At 39.5% G+C, this 19,383-nt stretch overlaps 1 protein-coding gene across 5 annotated transcripts in view; it reads right to left on the bottom strand.

The window, feature by feature from the left end:
• The window catches only part of LOC122562112 (alpha-1,6-mannosylglycoprotein 6-beta-N-acetylglucosaminyltransferase B), an 854,937-nt gene that overhangs the window by 82,888 nt on the left and 752,666 nt on the right, over nucleotides 1–19,383 (bottom strand). For all 5 annotated transcript variants that reach the window (XM_043714642.1, XM_043714641.1, XM_043714643.1 and 2 more), the window contains one exon: nucleotides 8,436–8,591. In XM_043714642.1, the coding sequence (XP_043570577.1) occupies nucleotides 8,436–8,591 (156 nt within the window). The remainder of the gene's footprint in view (nucleotides 1–8,435; nucleotides 8,592–19,383) is intronic.

Raw genomic sequence — 19,383 nt, 5'->3', positions numbered from 1 at the left:
TCCTCTAGCTTATCTCTCCATGCTTCAGGCTCTCTGCCTTTATTCCTGATGAAGGGCTTTTGCCTGAAATGTCGATGTTACTGCTCCTCGGATGCTGCCTGAACTGCTGTGCTCTTCCAGCACCACTAATCCAGAACCTGTTATCAATCTGACCAGCTGAAAAAGAATGGTCCAGCTTTGTCTATCAGCATGCTTAAACCTAAATAATTTGAATTAGCTCCAAATTCACATTTTTTCAAATATTTGGATTTGAAGTCAATTTACATTATGTTTGATTTGGCATTAGGCATCAATCGCCAACTAAGGAAATCGATTGTCTCAAGATGTATCAATCTGTATGAAAATAATTTTCACATTCCCCATTGTTTACAGAATATTACACAACGGTGTTCACACAAACTATTCTTATATTTTGAATGGGATATAACTAAGCTTTTTTATGCCACTGATCTACCAAAGTTTTTGAAAAATTGCAAAGAAATGTGTTGGTACCATGATATACTTTAATCATCATAATATTAAGCATAAATTAAGCAGCAATACAATTGGGAAGGGCAAGTAACTATATTTAAGTAATAACATTTACATTGTTTTGCATTGAGTATTCATCCAAGCTGCTTTTATGATCATTTATTAGCGTGTTTCCTGCTGTTACATTCCCACTCCCCCTACAACCCGATCAACTGATATTACTCTAAGTGAATGCTACATTCAAATTTCCATTTCAAATTTGTGCAACCCTATATTGTTTGGGTAAAAGATAGAGTGGGAAGGCATATTCATCAGCAGTCACTTACTTTTTATATTTTTAAATTAAAGCAGAAATGGCCTCAGTAGCTGGACTACCATTGCAAGGAGAGCCCGCAGGTTTGGCTGAAGAGGCATGGAAAACCTCAAAACTGGCCTGGACGACTGGCTTCCAGTCTGCAGCTGGCCTAATTCAACTGTGGGCCACATAGATCATTGAAAATTCTGATCAGCTTCTATTAATTGGTCTGAATAGGTCAAGCACTTGCCCCAGTTAGTGCCTCATTGGTTATGGGCAGATAGTCCTACCTCCTTAACTTAATCCTGCCTACAGAAAATCCCTGTGATATGGGAGGTGGTATGAAATATGACTGGCAAACTAACATTCTGAACATGATTAGTTCATAGAATCATTGAATCCCTCCACCATTCAGCCCATTCATTCATAGTTCATTCCTTCCACCTCCATGCTCATTGCCATATAGGAGCATTCTTCTTTTCCTTCTTCTACATAACCTTGCAAACCTCAATCAGATCAACTCTCTGATGTTTCCAGTCAAATGTGAGGAAACAGCTTTTTTTCTGTGTACTCATGGCGAGATCATGAAGATGGGGGGGGGGAGCAATTTTAAATTTCTTGATTCGGCCAATTATAAGGCTTAAACCTTATAACCCCAGCAAGATAGATAATTAATGCAGGAAGTACCTCTTCTCGACATTGTTCCGTTCACCACCATTTTGATTGGAACCCTCAGGAAAGCACAGCAAAGTGGATATGAGGAATGTCGGAACACCCATGGTCTTATTGAGTGCTGGAGGAGGCTTCCAGGGCCAAATGGCGTACTCCTATTCCTATTTCTTGTGGTCTTCATTGTAATTAGGGATGCAATGCAATTTGAAAACTTCAATAGGCAGAGTATACAATGTGAATTCTTTGGTGATTATAGCATGACCAGTGGTCCTTACTAGATTTCCTTGATACTGCTGTAAAAGCAGAGCAAGTCAAAATCTTTGTGATCGTTATGAGGCCACTATTGCTCCTCCTGTTCATATAGACATTGACATGTCTAATGCACTCCTCTGTAATTTAAAAAATCTTAGTTTAACTCTGAAGAGTTAATGACTAGAAATACAACATTTAGTGTGAGTGACAATAATTTTTTAACAGATACCATAAAATCATTTATTGTCCTCTTCAGAAACATCTGGCTAAACGAATCAAACACACAAGACTATACGAAAATTCTAAATCGGTTATTTCCATCTTGTCTAAATTTTTCATGGATTAGTTTGCACTGGTGTTGTTGTCACTCTTTTGCAAATATATTCTGTGAAATTTCTGACAACATGTAATTATTAAGCAATTGGATTTGCACATTGGAAAGCAAAATATTCCTCTATAAAACTGTTATAAATGATTCTCTTTTCTTTTACTCCCAATAAATGGCTCAAAGATTTAATTAACCAAATATTGCTACAGCCTTCCCCTTCAAAATATTGTTATTGCCCCTCCTTGAAAACCCCCACCCCAACCTGATTTTCTCCTCTCCTTGAGTTAATGCTTTTCTGCATACAGTTTTATAGCCACACTTTGGGACAGCATTCAAGTCAGTAAACAGCAACCTTAACAGGAACACGGGCCAAATGTTTGCTTCTTGGAATATTACCATTGCATTAGATCAGTTTGCTCAATCCAGATCAGCGACTGCAAAATAGAGGAAAGCAAACATAGTAGAGTTGGCCAAACTGATCTAACTATCAGAGCCAGACAATTAGTTGCAGCAGTGAAACAAAATCATTAAAAATGAATTTGTGCTAAAATATCAGGAATTTATAAATAACATTCTGAAGGAAAAAGTAACCTGAATAAAATAATAAAGCCAGTTTTAGAATAAAGTTAAAAATCACACAATGCTTGGTTATAGTCCAATAGGTTTATTTGGAAGCACTAGCTTTCAGAGCGCTGCTCCCTCATCAGCTATTGTGTGATTTTTAATTTTGTGCACCCACTCCAACACCAACACCTCCAAATCAGTTTTAGAATAGGTCAATGAATGATGGATTATACTTCAGTATGATGTATTTTAGCTGTAGCAATATATTTAAATGGTATATTAAGGACACAATAGTTTTTTTTAATGAATAATGATCAAGAACTGAAGGCGCGCTGAATAGATTCTAACACATCTGTTTTCATAATTGAAGGCTGTCGCTCTAACCATGTCTAGTAAAACTGACATCAGTCGTAAGCAGTAAACCATGAGTTAGAATAAAATCCAAAGAGTAACATAAGGGTACTTGAACATGTTGGAATTTAAGTAAGAATAATTAAAACCATGGAAATAAAAGAAGTGTTAATTTTTAGAACTCTATTTACTTCTGCGCAACATAGATTTTGAAGTGACCTGACAGGATAGGATTACAGAGGAGAAATGGCAAAAAGGTTCAGGCTATTTGGCTCAACTACTCAGGCACATTCTGACATTTTGCTTGTAAAACTATCAATGCAATTCTTATCTCCTTCACCTCATATGATTGTCTAGCCTCCTGGAGAATTTTTCAGTTCATTGCCGTGATAAATGGGTGCTACTCTCTGTTTGGTCTCAAGAGGGAGCTGGTCTACTTCCTGATTGAGGAAGAGATCATCACATTTACTTTCGGCAACTATTGGTACATGGTCACCTTAGCGGATCATAAAGGAATTTAATAGACTGTTTTTATCCTTACTTGCTTCTTCTGTGTTTTCTTCCTCCATTTCCCAGTAGATTCAATAGGTGCTAACTTGGCTTCTTCGAATCAAGCTAGTGGGAGAAGGAAGAAGCTTTCAACCATATGGTCTAACCATTGTGGTGTGGGGTAAATTTGAGGACCATCTTGACATTTCATTCTTAACCATTTTATGGTTGTGTCAATGCAGCTGTTAAAATCCTTTTAAAAAATTGCAGCTATTTGAAATATATCCGGCTAGACTGTGAAAAGATCTGTTACTTTTGCAACCTGAATCAGTATATTGTTGGCCAGGGAGAGAGTTTAACTAATTACTAATGTAGTAATGATATAAAATAACAAAATCAAAATGAACATATCTCGCAGCTGTGATGATGCAATCAAAAATGAAGGCTAAAAATCAGGTTAAAATGGAGTTTCCTTTGCTTTTCATAGAATCCCTACAGTGTGGAAACAGAACATTTGACCCAACAAATCCACACACCAACAACCTGAAGAGTATTCCATCCAGACCCATTCTCCTACTCTATTATTCTACATTTCCCCTGACTAATGCACCTCGTCTACACATCCCTGAAGACTATGGGCAATTCCTCCCACACATTTTCAGACTGTGGGAGGAAACTGGAACACCAGCAAGAAACCCAAGCAGACATGGGGGAACGTGCAAACTCCACAGAGACAGTTGCAAAGGCTGGAATTGAACCCTGGTCCCTGGTGCTGTGAAGCAGCAGTGCTAACCACTGAGCTACCCCAAAATGCTGATTAAAGTGTCAGGCTTGTTTCATTGGTAACATTCTGAATTTTCAGACTCAGGAGATTTAAGTATCAGCCCAAAAATTGCAGTTTGCACACATGACATCATTATTGCAATACTGGGGGAATACTGCAGTGTCAAACAAGCTATTTTTGTGTACGAGATAATAATTTGAAGCTGCAACTGCCTCCTCAAATGGATATAAAAGGTTCGTTGGCACTATAAAATAGAGCACTGGAATTCCCTAGTATATTGGTCATTATACGTCCCTGCTGTTAAAACAAATATTTGAAATTTATGTCATTGCTGTTTGTGAGAGCTTACTGTGTGAAAATTGGCTGCTGCTTATCTCCACATAGCAAGTGGTTAGAATTTGAAATTAGCTCAATGCTTGTAATACTTCAAGCAATATTTAACTCAGTTGCTGTCTCTGAGGCTTTTCCATGTGAAACTTGCTTTGTATTTGTGCTAGGAGCATCAATAAGAGCAGAAGCAGAGAGAGAAGAAATTATTATGGGGAATAAGAGAATAGGCAAGCTTTGAATAAATATTTTGTGTCTATTTTCACAAGGTCAACACGTTTGGCAACTTGGGGACCTGTGTAGAGCAGTTGTGACTGTGAATGACCAGCTATATTGTCACAACTGCAGACAGGTACAGTTCCCGATGAGGAGCTTATGCTCGAAATGTCAATTTTTCTGTTCCTCGGATGCTGCCTGACCAATTGTGCTTTTCCAGTACCACAGTCTTCAACTGCAGACTTAAACAGATAACTGAAGCTGCTCCTCAGCAGGAGAATGTAATATCACAACGTGCACAGATTACTGAACAATCACTGTCCCAGAGATCCAGTTTTCCCCAGAAAGGACAATGGATCAGCAACTACGTTTATAGTGCTAACAACACTTGCCACAGGAATGATGTTCACTGGAGGAGGAATGTCACCCAGCAATGAGCTGATACTAGACAAACAGCCAACTAGAATATGCACACATATCATTCGAAGACTAATATAATAGAATTATCACATGTACCATGTTTGCAGAGAGCATGCTGGAATGGGTCAATAGAAGTCTTAATTATGTTTTGGTTAAATCCAAGCTGTGTTGGGCTTTCTGGGGGGCTTTCCACTGTAAGGTGTAGATTCATTTTTAGATCTAATCTAATCTAAAAAAATCCTTTGTCACGCTAGTCTACCAAATGCACCACATTATTTGTCTGCTCTACACCTACTGCACCTCTCGCATTGAATTTCTACCCTATCTTTTCACTTGCTCTTGCCACAACAATTTGCCATTCGATATCTGCCCAAAGACTACAAACCAGTGTGCCCACACCATTTTTAAAATGCTGCAGTGCACCCAGATAAACATTAACATTCTGAATACCTCCTGCTCATTGAAGAACAAGTCTACAAGATGTCAAATAAGGGGACCTGCATGGAGGTGAAGAATAGGGCAAATGTTTGAGTGGCAGAGGGGTCCACGCCAACAAACCCTCCCAGCTAGGTCTGAGCTTGCTGCCCATGTTAATGATGTCTCAAAAGTGCAGAGGCATGGTTAACAGTGTTGCCAGAGGGTCAATGCCTTTCTCCGCTCCTTGAGGGTAAGAGTAAATTCCATTGTCTTCTCTCTGCCAATTCATATCTTATACTCACTATCTCAGTGCCACTGCATATAGTCTTACCAAGGCTCAGCTCTACCACATCCTCCCTCACCCTTTCTCCCCCATCAGCCTCCCACAACATTAATGCTGCATGCCCTCTGTGCAGCCTCCTCAGTCCTTCACAACATCTCACCATCTTCTCCCTACATGCATCAGAACTGACAGCCATGCCACCCAGTATCATCTCACTCTTCTCCCCTCCCCTCCCCACCCCCATACACACCACTTTCTTCTTGCAGGAGAAGATAGCCCATAACAAAGCAGAGAGACAATGGATGGGTGGAGGTATGCATGACTTCAGGCTCCTCACACTGTATGAAGGGACACTTTTGGGTCCTTGCAGGAGAAGACCAGGATCCCTCCTACAGGGCTGCTTAATCATCTCTGTCCTGCCAAACACGTTAGTACCATAGAGTCATAGAGGTATACAGCATCAAACAGACCCTTCGATGCAACTCATCCATGCCGACCAGTATTCCAACCCAATCTAGTCCCACCTGCCAGCACTTGGCCTATATCCCTCCAAACCCTTGCTATTCATATACCCATCAAGATGCTTTTTAAATGTTGCAATTGTACTAGCGTCCACCACTTTCTCTGGCAGCTTATTCCATATACTCACCACCCTCTGCCCCTTAGGTCTCTTTTATATCTTTCTCCTCTCACCCTAAACCTATGCCCTCTAGTTCTGGACTCCCCCAGCCCAGGGAAAAGAATTTGTCTATTTATCCTATCATGCCCCTTATGATTTTGTAAACCACTATAAGGTCACCCCTCAGCCTCTGACGCTCCAGGGAAAATAGCCCTAGCCTATTCAACCTCTTCCTATAGCTCAAATCTTCCAACCCTGGCAACATCCTTGTAAATCTTTTCTGAACCCTTTCAAGTTTCACAACATCTTTCCGATAGGAAGGAGACCAGAACTGCATGTGACTGCCAATGTCCATTAACTCCACTTTTAACTTTCAGTCATTGAATGCAATTTCTAATCCCCAGCTCTGATGCCTGTTTGAAAGAAGATTGATCAAAAAAACAGTAACTTAGTACTATAACAAATATATGAAAGCAAAATAATCGTTCAATCTTTGTGGTTGTTGGAGGTTAATCAACAGAGCTGTCAGAGATTACTGCTGGAGTTCCTCCAACCAAACACCGTCAGATGCTTCAAATTTATCTTCTCTTCACCATAGAAGGGAGGATGCTCATTGATGATTGGCTGCTCCTCAAATACTGAACAAGTCTTTGTCTGGACGCAGAAAGACCTAGGTAACATTCAGGCTAAGATTGATGAGTCAAAAGTAATATTTCCTCTATACAAATACCAGAAAATCACCATTTCCAACAAGAGAGAGCCTAAGCATTTTCCATTGACATTCATTGTCATGACCATCACCCACTATTAACATCCTGGGGATACCAGTGACCAGAAAGTGAACTGGGTCAGCATATTAATACTGTTGCTAGGAGAGCAAGTCAAACGTTAGGAATTCTGTGATGAATAAATTACCTCCTGACTCCTCAAAGCCTGTCCACCATCTAGAAGTTAATAGTAGGAGTGTAATGGAATATGCTCCACTTACCTGGATGAAAATAGCTGCAATAAAATTCATTAACATTATCCAGGAGAAAGCAGCCCACTTGATTGGCAACTCATCCAACACATTCAACATAACTTCCTCTATCACCAAAACACAGCAGCAAATGTCAACCACCTACATCAATACTGCAACAATTCAGTAAGGCTCTTTAGAAAACAGTTTCCAAATCTGCAACTTCTATATTAAGAGGGACAAGGTGGCAGATACATTAAAAAAAAAGCAAGTCACACACCACTCTGACTTGCAACCATATTGCCATTCCTTCAGCAATGCTGGGTCCATCTTCTGGAGTTACCACCCTAGCAACACTCTAAGTGTACCTATGCAGCACATGGGCTGTAACACTGCAAGGTGCAGCTCACCACCACTTTCTCCAAGTCAATTAGGCACAGGCAATAAATACTAGCTGAGTTGGCAACTCCTAAATCATCTGAATGAATTGAAAAAAAATGTTGTGTCCTCTTAATAATGCATGTAATGCAAAATTCTATGTATCTATTTAATTCCATCACCAAGGGACAAGGAAAAGTGGCTTACCAAAATATTTCTAAAGTTTAAATGTCCATGTCATCTTTGAACAGCTAATCTGATACAGCTTCAAAGTTAAGGTTGTTTTTTAATGATTGGTCTAATTAAACCTCTTTCACTTGAAGTATGCTTATTCAAGAAGGTCACCAATAGTAAAACTAAAAGATATGAAGCTGAAAATAATTGAATTTCATCAGTTAAAAATTACATAACAACAACAATGGGAATACTATAATATTCATATGTCAATTAAATGTTTAACTGTTATTTTATAATACAAAATAATTGCTTATTTGAATCAATGAAAATTGGAAACAGATTATTTTTTAAAAATTGCAATGTTAATGAAGGTAGATGCAAAAACGTATTATCAGCAGTACTGACAGGGTTATCACTAGAGAAAGATTCAATACCTTTGCTTTCCTTAGTAGTCTTTGTAGCTCATGTTGAGGTAGTAGGCCATGGTTTTTGACAAACATAGGCATCTCTGGTGGCCAGTGTGTCTCGTAGTAAACAGTTCCATGGATTTCCATGTACTTATTAATAACTTCAAGATACTTCGCCTTTCCCTGAAGATCACAAAGTTAATGATAGTCGATAGGTTCAAAAGAAATCATTTCAAACAGAATAAACTACGCTGTTGTGTTGATGACCCATATCAAACAAATTGCTTAGCATTGTGACTGCAGAAAACAATCAAACCTATGTGTTTTTATGACATGCTGAAATATGATTTAAAGTACATGTTTTGATCACAAACTTGATTGAAATCTACATGAAATGAGATAAGTTGTATTAAAGAATTACAGTGCAGTTGGCTGGTTGTCTTCCACCTCTATAATAGCTGTTTTAAATTTAATCAGAAGGCAATACTGTACCCTTTCTGGTTAACTACTTTTCTTGGCTAGGTCACATTCAGATGCCATGCCTACCTATGACATAAAGTTGGACCCTCAGAGAAACTAATGTTCTGATGAAGATTGATGAAAGATAATAGTGCAGTAAATACATTAGAAAGTCTAAAATAAAAGTAGAAATTGGAACAGGAATTTTTACACAGGGCTAGAAATAACAGCAAAGGAATACAACATAATTTTGTTGACAGCAAGAAATAGCATGCATTTTCAACCATATAATTTGCAGTAAAAACTGTTCTCATTTTTTATGCCTCATATGCAGTGAAAGCATTTCAAATAAGAACCTTGACACAGAAAAATGTATTGACACAGTGAATCATTTATACGATTCGAAGTACATTTATAGTTTTGTCTGTGAAAGGAAATCACAACTCAGACATTTATAATGCAGGCAGATAGGCTCTTTGCATTATATAATCATTCTCACCCATTTGATACAGATCTTTCACCAGATGAGGGCTCTTGTCATGATATCTCGTATCACACAATACCAAGAAGCTTATTTTCCATCTGGTGCTTTTGTTATTTGCATTTCACAAAGCAACTTCTACATGATGTCAGTCTGCTTAATATTGGTGATGACCTTCTGACCTTAAACAACTAAACAGATCATTATGGTTTGGATGGTAAAAATAACATTGGAAGATGATGGACGTGTTCTCAGTAGAAAAACTAAAGCTTGTAACATGGAAAATCCTTATAATGTTTAACATTCTACCCAACTTACTTTTTGCTTCAGAAACCTGGACAGTAAGATCTATAGCATAAAATAAAAGCCTATGAAATGGAAATACTAAGACATATACCTCAAGTTTTATGTACTGATTATAAGACTGCACAAGGAAATGAAATCTAAAGGAATGATACAGTCTGCTCTGATGTTATGTGGTAGCTCCATTCTTGTGCAATCCTGTGTTATTAAAAAATTGTGTAATAGCAGCACCACTTAAACCAACGGGACTGGAATCACATTAAAGCCAATACAGGTAAGGAAAGTTTGCGTTTTACAAATAATGGTCTAAATTCTTCAATTGTGTTATAGCCAATTTACATTAAAGAAACATGCGATATAGCAGAACCGATTGTATCAACAAAACAAAATGTCAGTAGTTTGGTGTTTTGATCAAAGCGGAAAGGTTGCAGAGCGCAAAGTAGGGGGCAGTACAAAAAGGGATCAACGTAGGGCAAGTTAGACAACAGACATCATAGAGTGGCTGCAGTTGAGCTACAGTGGAAATGTGAGGATTGTCTAAGACAGATGACCATGTCGTATGACAGCAGATCTCATAGTAGCACCAGCTACGAAGAACAGCAGCATCATAACTCACCATTATTAGAGTTTAAATCTGTCAGTAACTTACTCCATCCAGATATCTGCAGTTAACTCAACAAGTTACTGTCTGATTTGCTTTTCTCAGCCCTAAGTTTCACTATAGTTTAAGACATTCAGGATTAAAGTAAATGAAGGGCACGAGGTGCTGTTCTTACTTATCAATTATCCAATAAATACACAAATAAAAAAAAAAGCTGGGGGACTCCTTTATTGCTGGTGCTCTAAACACTTATCCTCCTGAGTGATACCTCCATCAGGAGATCTTGGGCTGAGTCTGTTGGTCCTCCTCCTCAGTCCCTGAATTATCTTGAAATGTGTCATAAATAAATGGTTGGGTAATCCCTGCAACATCCTAGTCCATTAAATTTGCAAGTATACAGTCTTTGAGTGCTCAATTTGATGGTATCACTGATTACACTTTAAAGTAAATACAGATTTAATAAACTGGCATTAATTATGAACGTTTTGTGCTGAAACCAAATTTGCAAACAGGCATTCCTGAAATGCACAACATATCAGCATTCACCCTTTCAACAAAATAACCCCTGTCTCCACTGTGTTTCAAAGAAAAAAACCAATACAGCTCAGGAACACGCCCTTTGGCCCGCTAAGCCTGCACCACCACATTTTGCTCCTCCATACTAAAACTGTCTTCACTTATAAGATCCATATCCCTCTATTCCCTTTCAATTCATGTATTAGTCCAGGTGCTTCTTGAAAGCTGCTATTGTGACTTCTTCTACCACCTCCTCTGGCAGCGTGTTCTAGGCACTCACCCCTCTTTATGTGAAAAAGGTGCCTCGCACATCTCTTTTACATATCTCCTCCCTGCACCTTAAACCCGTGTTGCCTAGTATTTGACCCCTCCAACAAAAGCCTTATACTTTCCACTCTATCCATGCCATTCACAATCTTAAAAACTTCTATTGGGGTTGTCCCTCAACCTCCTGTGTTCAAGTGAAAACAAACCCAGTCTATTCAGCCTTTCTTCATAGCTAAAATTCCCATATCAGGCAACATCTTGGTAAACCTTTTCTGTACCCTCATCAAAACATCCATATCCTTCTGGTAGTGTGATGACCAGAACTGTACACAATATTCCAAGTGTGGCCTTACTAAAGTTCTCTAAAACTGCAGCATAACTTGGCTCTCCTTATACTCAATGCCACAGCCAATGAAGGCAAGCATGCCATAAGTCTCTTTTCTATTACCTTATCTAACTTCACTGTGACCTCCAGGGAGCTGTGAACCTGCATACCCAGATCACTCTGCATATCAATACTCCTAATGGTTCTGCCATTCACTGTATAGTTTCCACCTGTACTTGAACTTTCAAAATGCATCACTTCACATTTGTTGGCATTAAACTCAATCTGTGATTTTTCTGCCCATGCCTCCAAATGATCTATATCCTGCAGTGTCCTCTGACAATCCTCCATACTATCTGCAACTCCACAATTCTTTGTATCATCCACAAACTTACTAATTAGACCTGCCACATTTTCCTCCAAATCATTTATATAGACCATGAATAGCAGATGTCTCAGTACTGATCCCAGTGGGACATCACTAGCCACAACCCTCTATTCTGAAAAGCATCCTTCCACCACTACCCTCTGTCTCCTATCACTAAGCCAGTTCTACATCTATCTTACCAGCTCACCCCGATATCATGTGACTTCACCTTTTATAACAGTTTGCCATGAGGGACCTTGTCAAAGGCTTTACTGAAGTCCATATAGACAACATCAACTGCTTTTCTATCATCAATTATCTTTGTTACCTCCTCAAAAAACTTGATTAAGTTAGTGGGGCACAATCTCCCCCACACAAAACTGTGCTATCTATCACTAATAAGTCAATTTGCTTCTGCGTATAGACTTTCTCCCTGAGAACCTTCTCCAATAATTTCCCCATCACTGAAGTGTAATTTCCAGGATTATCCCTGCTACACTTCTTAAACAGTGGGACAACATTGACTGTTCTCCAGTCCTCTGGGACCTCACCTGTGGCCAAAGAGGATACAAAGATTTCTGTCGATATCAGTGAAAATTCTTCAATAAGATTGGCTGAAGCTGCTGCTCATCTGTAGAGGGCGTTGGGGTAAAGAGCGTCTCTAATAACTATAGATTTCCAATCAAAAGTTCATGCAAAGGTTATTGGCTACAGTAAACTTCATCAGTGGTGAATAGTTATTTTGCTACTGACTGAAAAATCTGGGTCAATAGCTCAAGAGGCAGGTCTATCTTGCAGGAGCAAGAAACAATTTGATATTGTTCCCAGCTGTCAAAAGCACTTCCCGGGAAATAGGGGTACACCTTTAATTGGCGTGGAGATAAAGCTTGTCATCTAATTAAGAACGGTGAGTGGGATGACAATGCTGGAAGGTTAATCAGCATAGCATGCTGTGATGGAAGGTTTGATCAGAGAAAACGAGAGAAACAGAATGCTGTTACAATGTGATATGCATACACTTTTAAGGGGGCATATATTAATCTATTGTCAATCATTAACCACATTACCTGTTGGGCAGTTTGAAGCACCATGGATAGAGATATATTGTCTCCCAAAAACATTATAAATAGCTTTAACTTTAAGTAAAGCATCCAGATTATTGTGTCATTGATCTTTGTGATTCGTTTGTTTACATCTAAAAGAAGGGAACATAATGGCAATAGGTGGTTTCTAAAGATTTTTGATTCTTAAGTATACCTTCAGTATCAGGATGTTGCATTTTGGTAAGGCAAATCATGACAGGACTTAGGGAGTGTTGCCAAATAAAGAGACCTAGGTGTGCGTGCATAGCTCCTTGAAAGTGGAGATACAGGTAGACTATGTGGTGAAGAAAGCATTTGGGTCCCTGACCTTCATTGGTCAGAACATATAGGAGATGGGATATCATGTTGTGGCTGTGCAGGACATTTGTGATCCTACTTTTGGAATACCGTGTACAATTCTGGTCACCCTTCTATAGGAAGGATGTCGTTAAACTTGAGAGGGTGCAGGGACAATTTATAAGGATGTTGGGACTGGAGTATTTGAGTTATAGGGAGAAGCTAAATAGGTTATGGCCATTTTCCCTGGAGCATTGAGGACTGTGGGGTGATTTTATAGAGGTTTACAAAATCATGAGGGGCATGGATAGAGTGAATAGCCAAGGCCTTTTTTCCAGGGCTGGCGAGTCCAAAACTAGAAGGTGAGAGGGGAAAAATTTAAAACGGACCTGAGTGGTAACTTTTTCACGCAGTGGGTGGTGTGTGTATGGAATGAGCTGTCAGAGGAAGTGGTGGAAGTTGGTACAATTGCAACATGTAAAAGGCATCTGGATGGGTATATAAATAGGAAGGGTTTAGCGGGATATGGACTAAATACTGGCAAATGGGACATTGGGATATCTGATCAGTACAGACAAGACGGACCGACTCTATGACTTTATGTCTCAGAATCTATATTGGCAGGATGATTTTGATGATTTGATTGTAATCCACACAAGTCTCTATCATTCCATATCCAGCTGAATATAGAACTAAGTGTAGAAGGAAATCAAGAATGAAAAGGCTCAGCATGTGTAATAATTTTGTAGTTTGTCAGAATTTTGTACATGTACTTTGTTTTAGAATCACACCTTGTTTCAACCACCTGACATTGGGTCCCAGTAACATTGTTCAAATCTAGAAGAGCTTAAATCGTAAAATTGATCTGCTGTGACATTTATTCAGGAGCCAAACTTAAAAGCAGAGATTGGATTGAACATCACTTTTAGCAGAACTCTCAGACCAGGGAGTTAATTGCTGCCGAATGTAAAATCTGCAGACTAGCTTGAGAAGAAATATTTATTCAGTAACAGTTTCTAACAGCTACAATAAACCTTTTGAGACCTTTTCACTGTTTCACTTAACCTCAACAACACTACCACTGCATTAAGCACTGTTCTGATCAGGTAAGGCTGTGACTGCCAAAGCTATTGCAACTCGGCATGAAGTTAACCCAAAAAGTGCTGAAAGATACTTGAATGTAGACAAGCAGGAATTTGGAAGAACACAGCAAGCCAGGCAGCATCAGGAGGTGGAGAAGCCACCATTTCGGATGTAACCCTTCTTCAGGACTGGGGGTGTGTATACAGGTTTTAAGTTCCAGTCAGCATGTAGAATGCTGCAAAATGATCACAGAATTTCCAACACTCGCTTGGGGAAGACAACAGATCCCACATCTGAATTCACTTTGTTCTGACAACATGGCAAGCATTGTTTTATCCAATTCAAAATTTCTGAACCAGATAAACCAATCAATAAAATTCAAATTGTTTTAGGAAATGAAGGCGTCTACACACTGAATATATAAACCATCTGAAAAATCCAGATCAAATCCAGTCAAGACAAGAGAATCATTTATGAGTGAAGTTCAGAATATATTATCTGGAATTAAAGTCTTTTAGGTATTAATCAACAAAACCAATTGATCACTTCATAAGTAGATATTGAGACCAAAGACATCAATGTGATTTTATGGAGAGAGAGCTTGTTGACAGTGCAATCCAGGTTGTGCTAGCCTATACTCCAATAAGCTGCAATACAAAAAGATAATCTGTAAGACAAGCCATAGTGGATCAAACAATACTAATGGGTAGACAGAATCTGCAGTCTACATGTAATCTGTTCACCATCTGCATGATAGCCAAGGCAAGCCTAGTAGGCAATGCAAATGGTGCAGTCATAAACATGAACCAAAATAATGTTCAGCTTTTAATGCTGTATGAATGACATGTGGCACAAGAGAACAACTGCAGTTGTACTGTGAAACACTTCTTCACGCAAAGAACAGTGAAAATCTCAAATGCTTTTTCCAAAAAGCTAACGAGACTACTCCAATTGAAAATGTAAAAACTGAGACCAATATATTTTCATTATGCAAAGGTATTTAGTTTTACAGAACCCAGGAGGGTAGATGAAGTCAGAATACAGATCTGTGATTTAATTGAATGAAGGACCAGGATCTAGGGGACGAAGTAACCTCTCCACTGTCTCAGGTTCTTCTATTCCCAATGAAGAAGTGCAATATCTTCAAGCTGAAAATAGCTCAGCAAGATTTATTTTGAGTTTTAAAAATTAAATTCTGTTTGAATCACAGTAAATCAAACAGGAAGATCAAGCAAGCTTTAGATAAAGAAAGCATTCTTGTTAACTGAGTAAGAATTATTAAATCTGAAAAAAAAATTTTATTTGTATCTGTGCAGAATAAATAAATTCAAAAGCTATGAAAAACTATTGAACAAAATACATATCTATTAATTAATGTCAGATAAATTAATCTGATTTATTCATCATTTTTAATACCTGTTGGGTTTAACAACAAGAGATGGGCATTTGTAAAACTAGGAGAAATAACTTAACGGCAATAAATTCTGTTGGACAGAAGCAGGTTCATTCTTTTTTAAAAGTGGAGTCATAGGGAGATAGGGTGGTGAAGAAGACATTTGATATGCTTTCCTTTATTGGTCAGAGTATTGGGTTCATGAGTTGGGAGGTCATGTTGCGGCTGTACAGGATATTGGTTAAGCCACTTTTGGAATATTGTGTGCAATTCTGGTCTCCCTCCTCCCGGAAGGATGTTGTTAAACTTGAAAGGCTTCAGAAAAGATTTACAAGAATGTTGCCAGGTTTGGAGAGTTTGCGCTATAGGGAGAGGCTGAAAAAGTTTGTGCGAAGATTTGTAGCTCGGGCGCTCGTTGTTGTGGTTCTGTTCGCTGAGCTGGAAGTTTTTGTTGCAAACGTTTCGTCCCCTGGCTAGGCGACACCATCAGTGCTTGGGAGCCTCCTGCGAAGCGCTTCTTTGATGTTTCTTCCGGTGTTTATAGTGGTCTGTCCCTGCCGACAACCGGAAGCGGCAGGGACAGACCACTATAAACACCAGAGGAAACATCAAAGAAGCGCTTCGCAGGAGGCTCCCAAGCACTGATGATGTCGCCTAGCCAGGGAACGAAACGTTTGCAACAAAAACTTCCAGCTCGGCGAACAGAACCACAACAGAGGCTGAAAAGGCTGGAGCTGTTTTCCATGGAGTGTCAGAGGCTGAGGGGTGACCTTATAGAGGTTTATAACATGATGAGGGGCATGGATAGGGTAAATAGACAAGTCTTTCCCCTGGGTTGGAGGAGTCCAGAACTAGAGGGCATAGGTTTAAGATAAGAGGAGAAAGATTTAGAAGGGACTTAAGGGGCAATGTTTTCATGCAGAGAGTTGTCCGTGTATGGAATGAGCTGCCAGAGGAAGTGGTAGAGGCTGATACAATTATAACATTTAAAAGGCATTTGGATGGGTACATGAATAGGAAGGGTTTAGAGGGATATGGTCAAATAGGACTTGATTAATTTAGGATATCTGGTTGGCATGGATGAGTTGGACAGAAGGGTCTGTTTCTGTGCTGTATATCTCTATGACTTTATGATTCTACATGATGGGCCAGTCTCCTTAGTGCAAGAGCACATTCAAGAAACCAGTCCCGTGATGCTGTAAAGTATTGTAGAAATAGCTGAGATAATGGCTTTTTATTGTTGAAACATTCAAAGCACTTTGTTCTGGCCATCAATTAAATAATATTTGTTTTGTGAAAATCTTTCACAATAAGCATTATTTTGTGGCTTCAAAATCTGTGCCAGTGTACTGGCATGAATAAGTAAAAAGTAAGGTTAATTAAGGGAAATCAACGTGTTAGAGGTGTTTCTGAATGTTATTACAATTTCAAGGTTGAGGAAGAGCTGAGGCAAGGAACCGTTCTCTACATCTGACAAAGTCTGGATCAGTTGGCAGTTGGGATGGGATATGCTAGGAAACGGTAAAGCTCAACCAGAAAGCTTTTTGGCAGCTTGCTGTTCCCTAGCAAGACTATAGCAGTACCACTTGTGAAATGCATAAAAGATGATGTGATGTTGATCCAGATGTCAAAATCGACCTTTTCAGTCTTGTTGCTTGACTCTGCCACACATCTCATCAGAGCCTACATTGCTCAGACCCCTGTAATATTCTGCCCATTATGTCTATTTAAAAAAAATTCTAATAATTCTCAAAAGTACATGACCTCTCCCAGAAGATACCTTCCCTCTCTGAAAGGTGTCTCTAAAATTATCGGAAAGGCACCCTTACCTGTCAAAAGAACTCTGGTAACATAAATCCTCCTCCTGACAAGAGTAAGGTCCACAATGTTTTCAACATTACATTGACAAAAATTGGATCCACTTAAAAGCAACACCCATATTTGCAACACCCTTCCTAAATCACAAATGAGCCAACTATAAGCCCACCAGCTCCCACCTTCATGGGTGCCAGGTTTGGGATGGTTCTTCTGGAATTGGGTCACTGGCACCATTTTCGCAAAGGTGGAAACTCTTTCAGTCCCTGCAAAAAATTCAGCCCTGTGTCAATATTTGAGACAATGACTGCACGGGTAACTTTGTAATCACTGCTTTGTTCCTCCACTGCCCGCCAGGTCCTTCCTGCTGCCTCTATTTGTGCTATCCCCTATTCTGCAAGAAATGACAACATTTTCTAGTACTGCATTGGGGCCTGTTTTGATACTTGTTGCTGCAAAAGGAGAATAATAGGCTGTGTGTGCAAGCATATATGGGAATATGAATGTGAGGCTTATAGCTGTGCTCAGTGCTTAAGGCTACAGTACAGCACATGGTTGGCAAGTTTGTGCCCCAACTACAGAAATGATTGGTACATGAAAGATGAGGCTGTACTGAATTGAACAGTGCTGAAACTGATGGTGCTCTTGTCATTTTTGGTATTTGAAGATGCTTTCACTGATGCTGACCACTTCTGTGAACCCTTGAACTTCTTGTGTCACGACATCCCAGTGCTTGACACTTGACTTCTGCAATTAGAACAAACAAGGAACAAAGAGAAGTATAGCACAGTAACAGAGCTTTCAGCCCCCCCCCAAGCCTGTGCTGATCATCATGCCCTAACTAAACTAAAAATAAACCTTCTCCCTTATTCGGTCCATATCCCTCTATTCCGTCCCTATTCATGTAACCATCCAGATGCCTCTTAAATGTCACCAACTTGCCTGCTTCCACCACCTCTTCTGGCAGTGCATTCCAGGCTCCTAGTACTCTCTGCATAAAAAACTTCCCTCACACATCTCACTTAAACTTTCCCCCTCTCACCTTGAACCTGTGCCCCCTTGTAATTGAAAATTCAACCCCGGAGAAAAAGCCTCTGATTATCCACCCTATTGATGCCTCTCATAATTTTGTAGATCTCATCAGGTCTCCTCTCAGCCGCCATCTTTCCAGTGAAAACAATCCTAGCCTTTTTAACCTTTCCTCACAGCCAATGCTCTCGAGACCAGGCAACATCCTGGGGAAACTTCTCTGCACTCTCTCCAAAGCTTCCATGTCCTTCTGGTAGTGTGGCAACCAAAACTGCACACAATACTCCAAATATGACCTAACAAAGTTTTATATAGCTGCAACATATACAAAGTTTTATATAGCTGCAACATAGTTTGCCAACTCTTGTACTCCATGCTCTGGCCAATGAAGGCAAACATGCCTTATGTCTTCTTCAACACCTTGGCCATGCGTGTTGCCACTTTTAAGGAACTCTGCCTCCACAACAACGATCTCACTGGTTTCTGAGTGTGGTTCTGATGGGCCTCCTGTTATCCCACAGATACAGGGCTATTCTCTTCTTTTCTACATCATCCACCAAGGCAGCAAGTGTTGTGTCTGATAGCTCAAAAGTTGATCTTTCCTGTGGATGTAAGTTAAGAAAAAATGATAAAACATAAGGACAAAACCCTGGATATTGGACAGAGTCCTGGACTTTCAAAACTTCTTCAGAAGAAAACATCAAGAGCTCAATGAAAACTACAGATTTGAGCAGAGATAACAGGGCCTAATGTCAACAAAACTGGCAGCCCTGATCTGACCTGCAGACTGTGGCCTTTTTCAACAACAAGTTTCTGCAAGAATAGCTTCCCCACAGGCTTCTACCCCCAACAAGCAGCTTCTGAAACAAGACCCAAGAGAAGCTGAATCAAGAGGCCAAACAGAGAAGCTGAATCAGGAAGCCGAACCAAGAACATCATCGGAACAAAGGACATCTG

The sequence above is a fragment of the Chiloscyllium plagiosum genome, chromosome 24 (genome assembly GCF_004010195.1).
Source record: "Chiloscyllium plagiosum isolate BGI_BamShark_2017 chromosome 24, ASM401019v2, whole genome shotgun sequence".
NCBI lineage: Eukaryota > Metazoa > Chordata > Chondrichthyes > Orectolobiformes > Hemiscylliidae > Chiloscyllium > Chiloscyllium plagiosum.
Note: the sequence above shows the minus strand (reverse complement) of the source record. Positions and strands in the feature narration are given on the sequence as shown.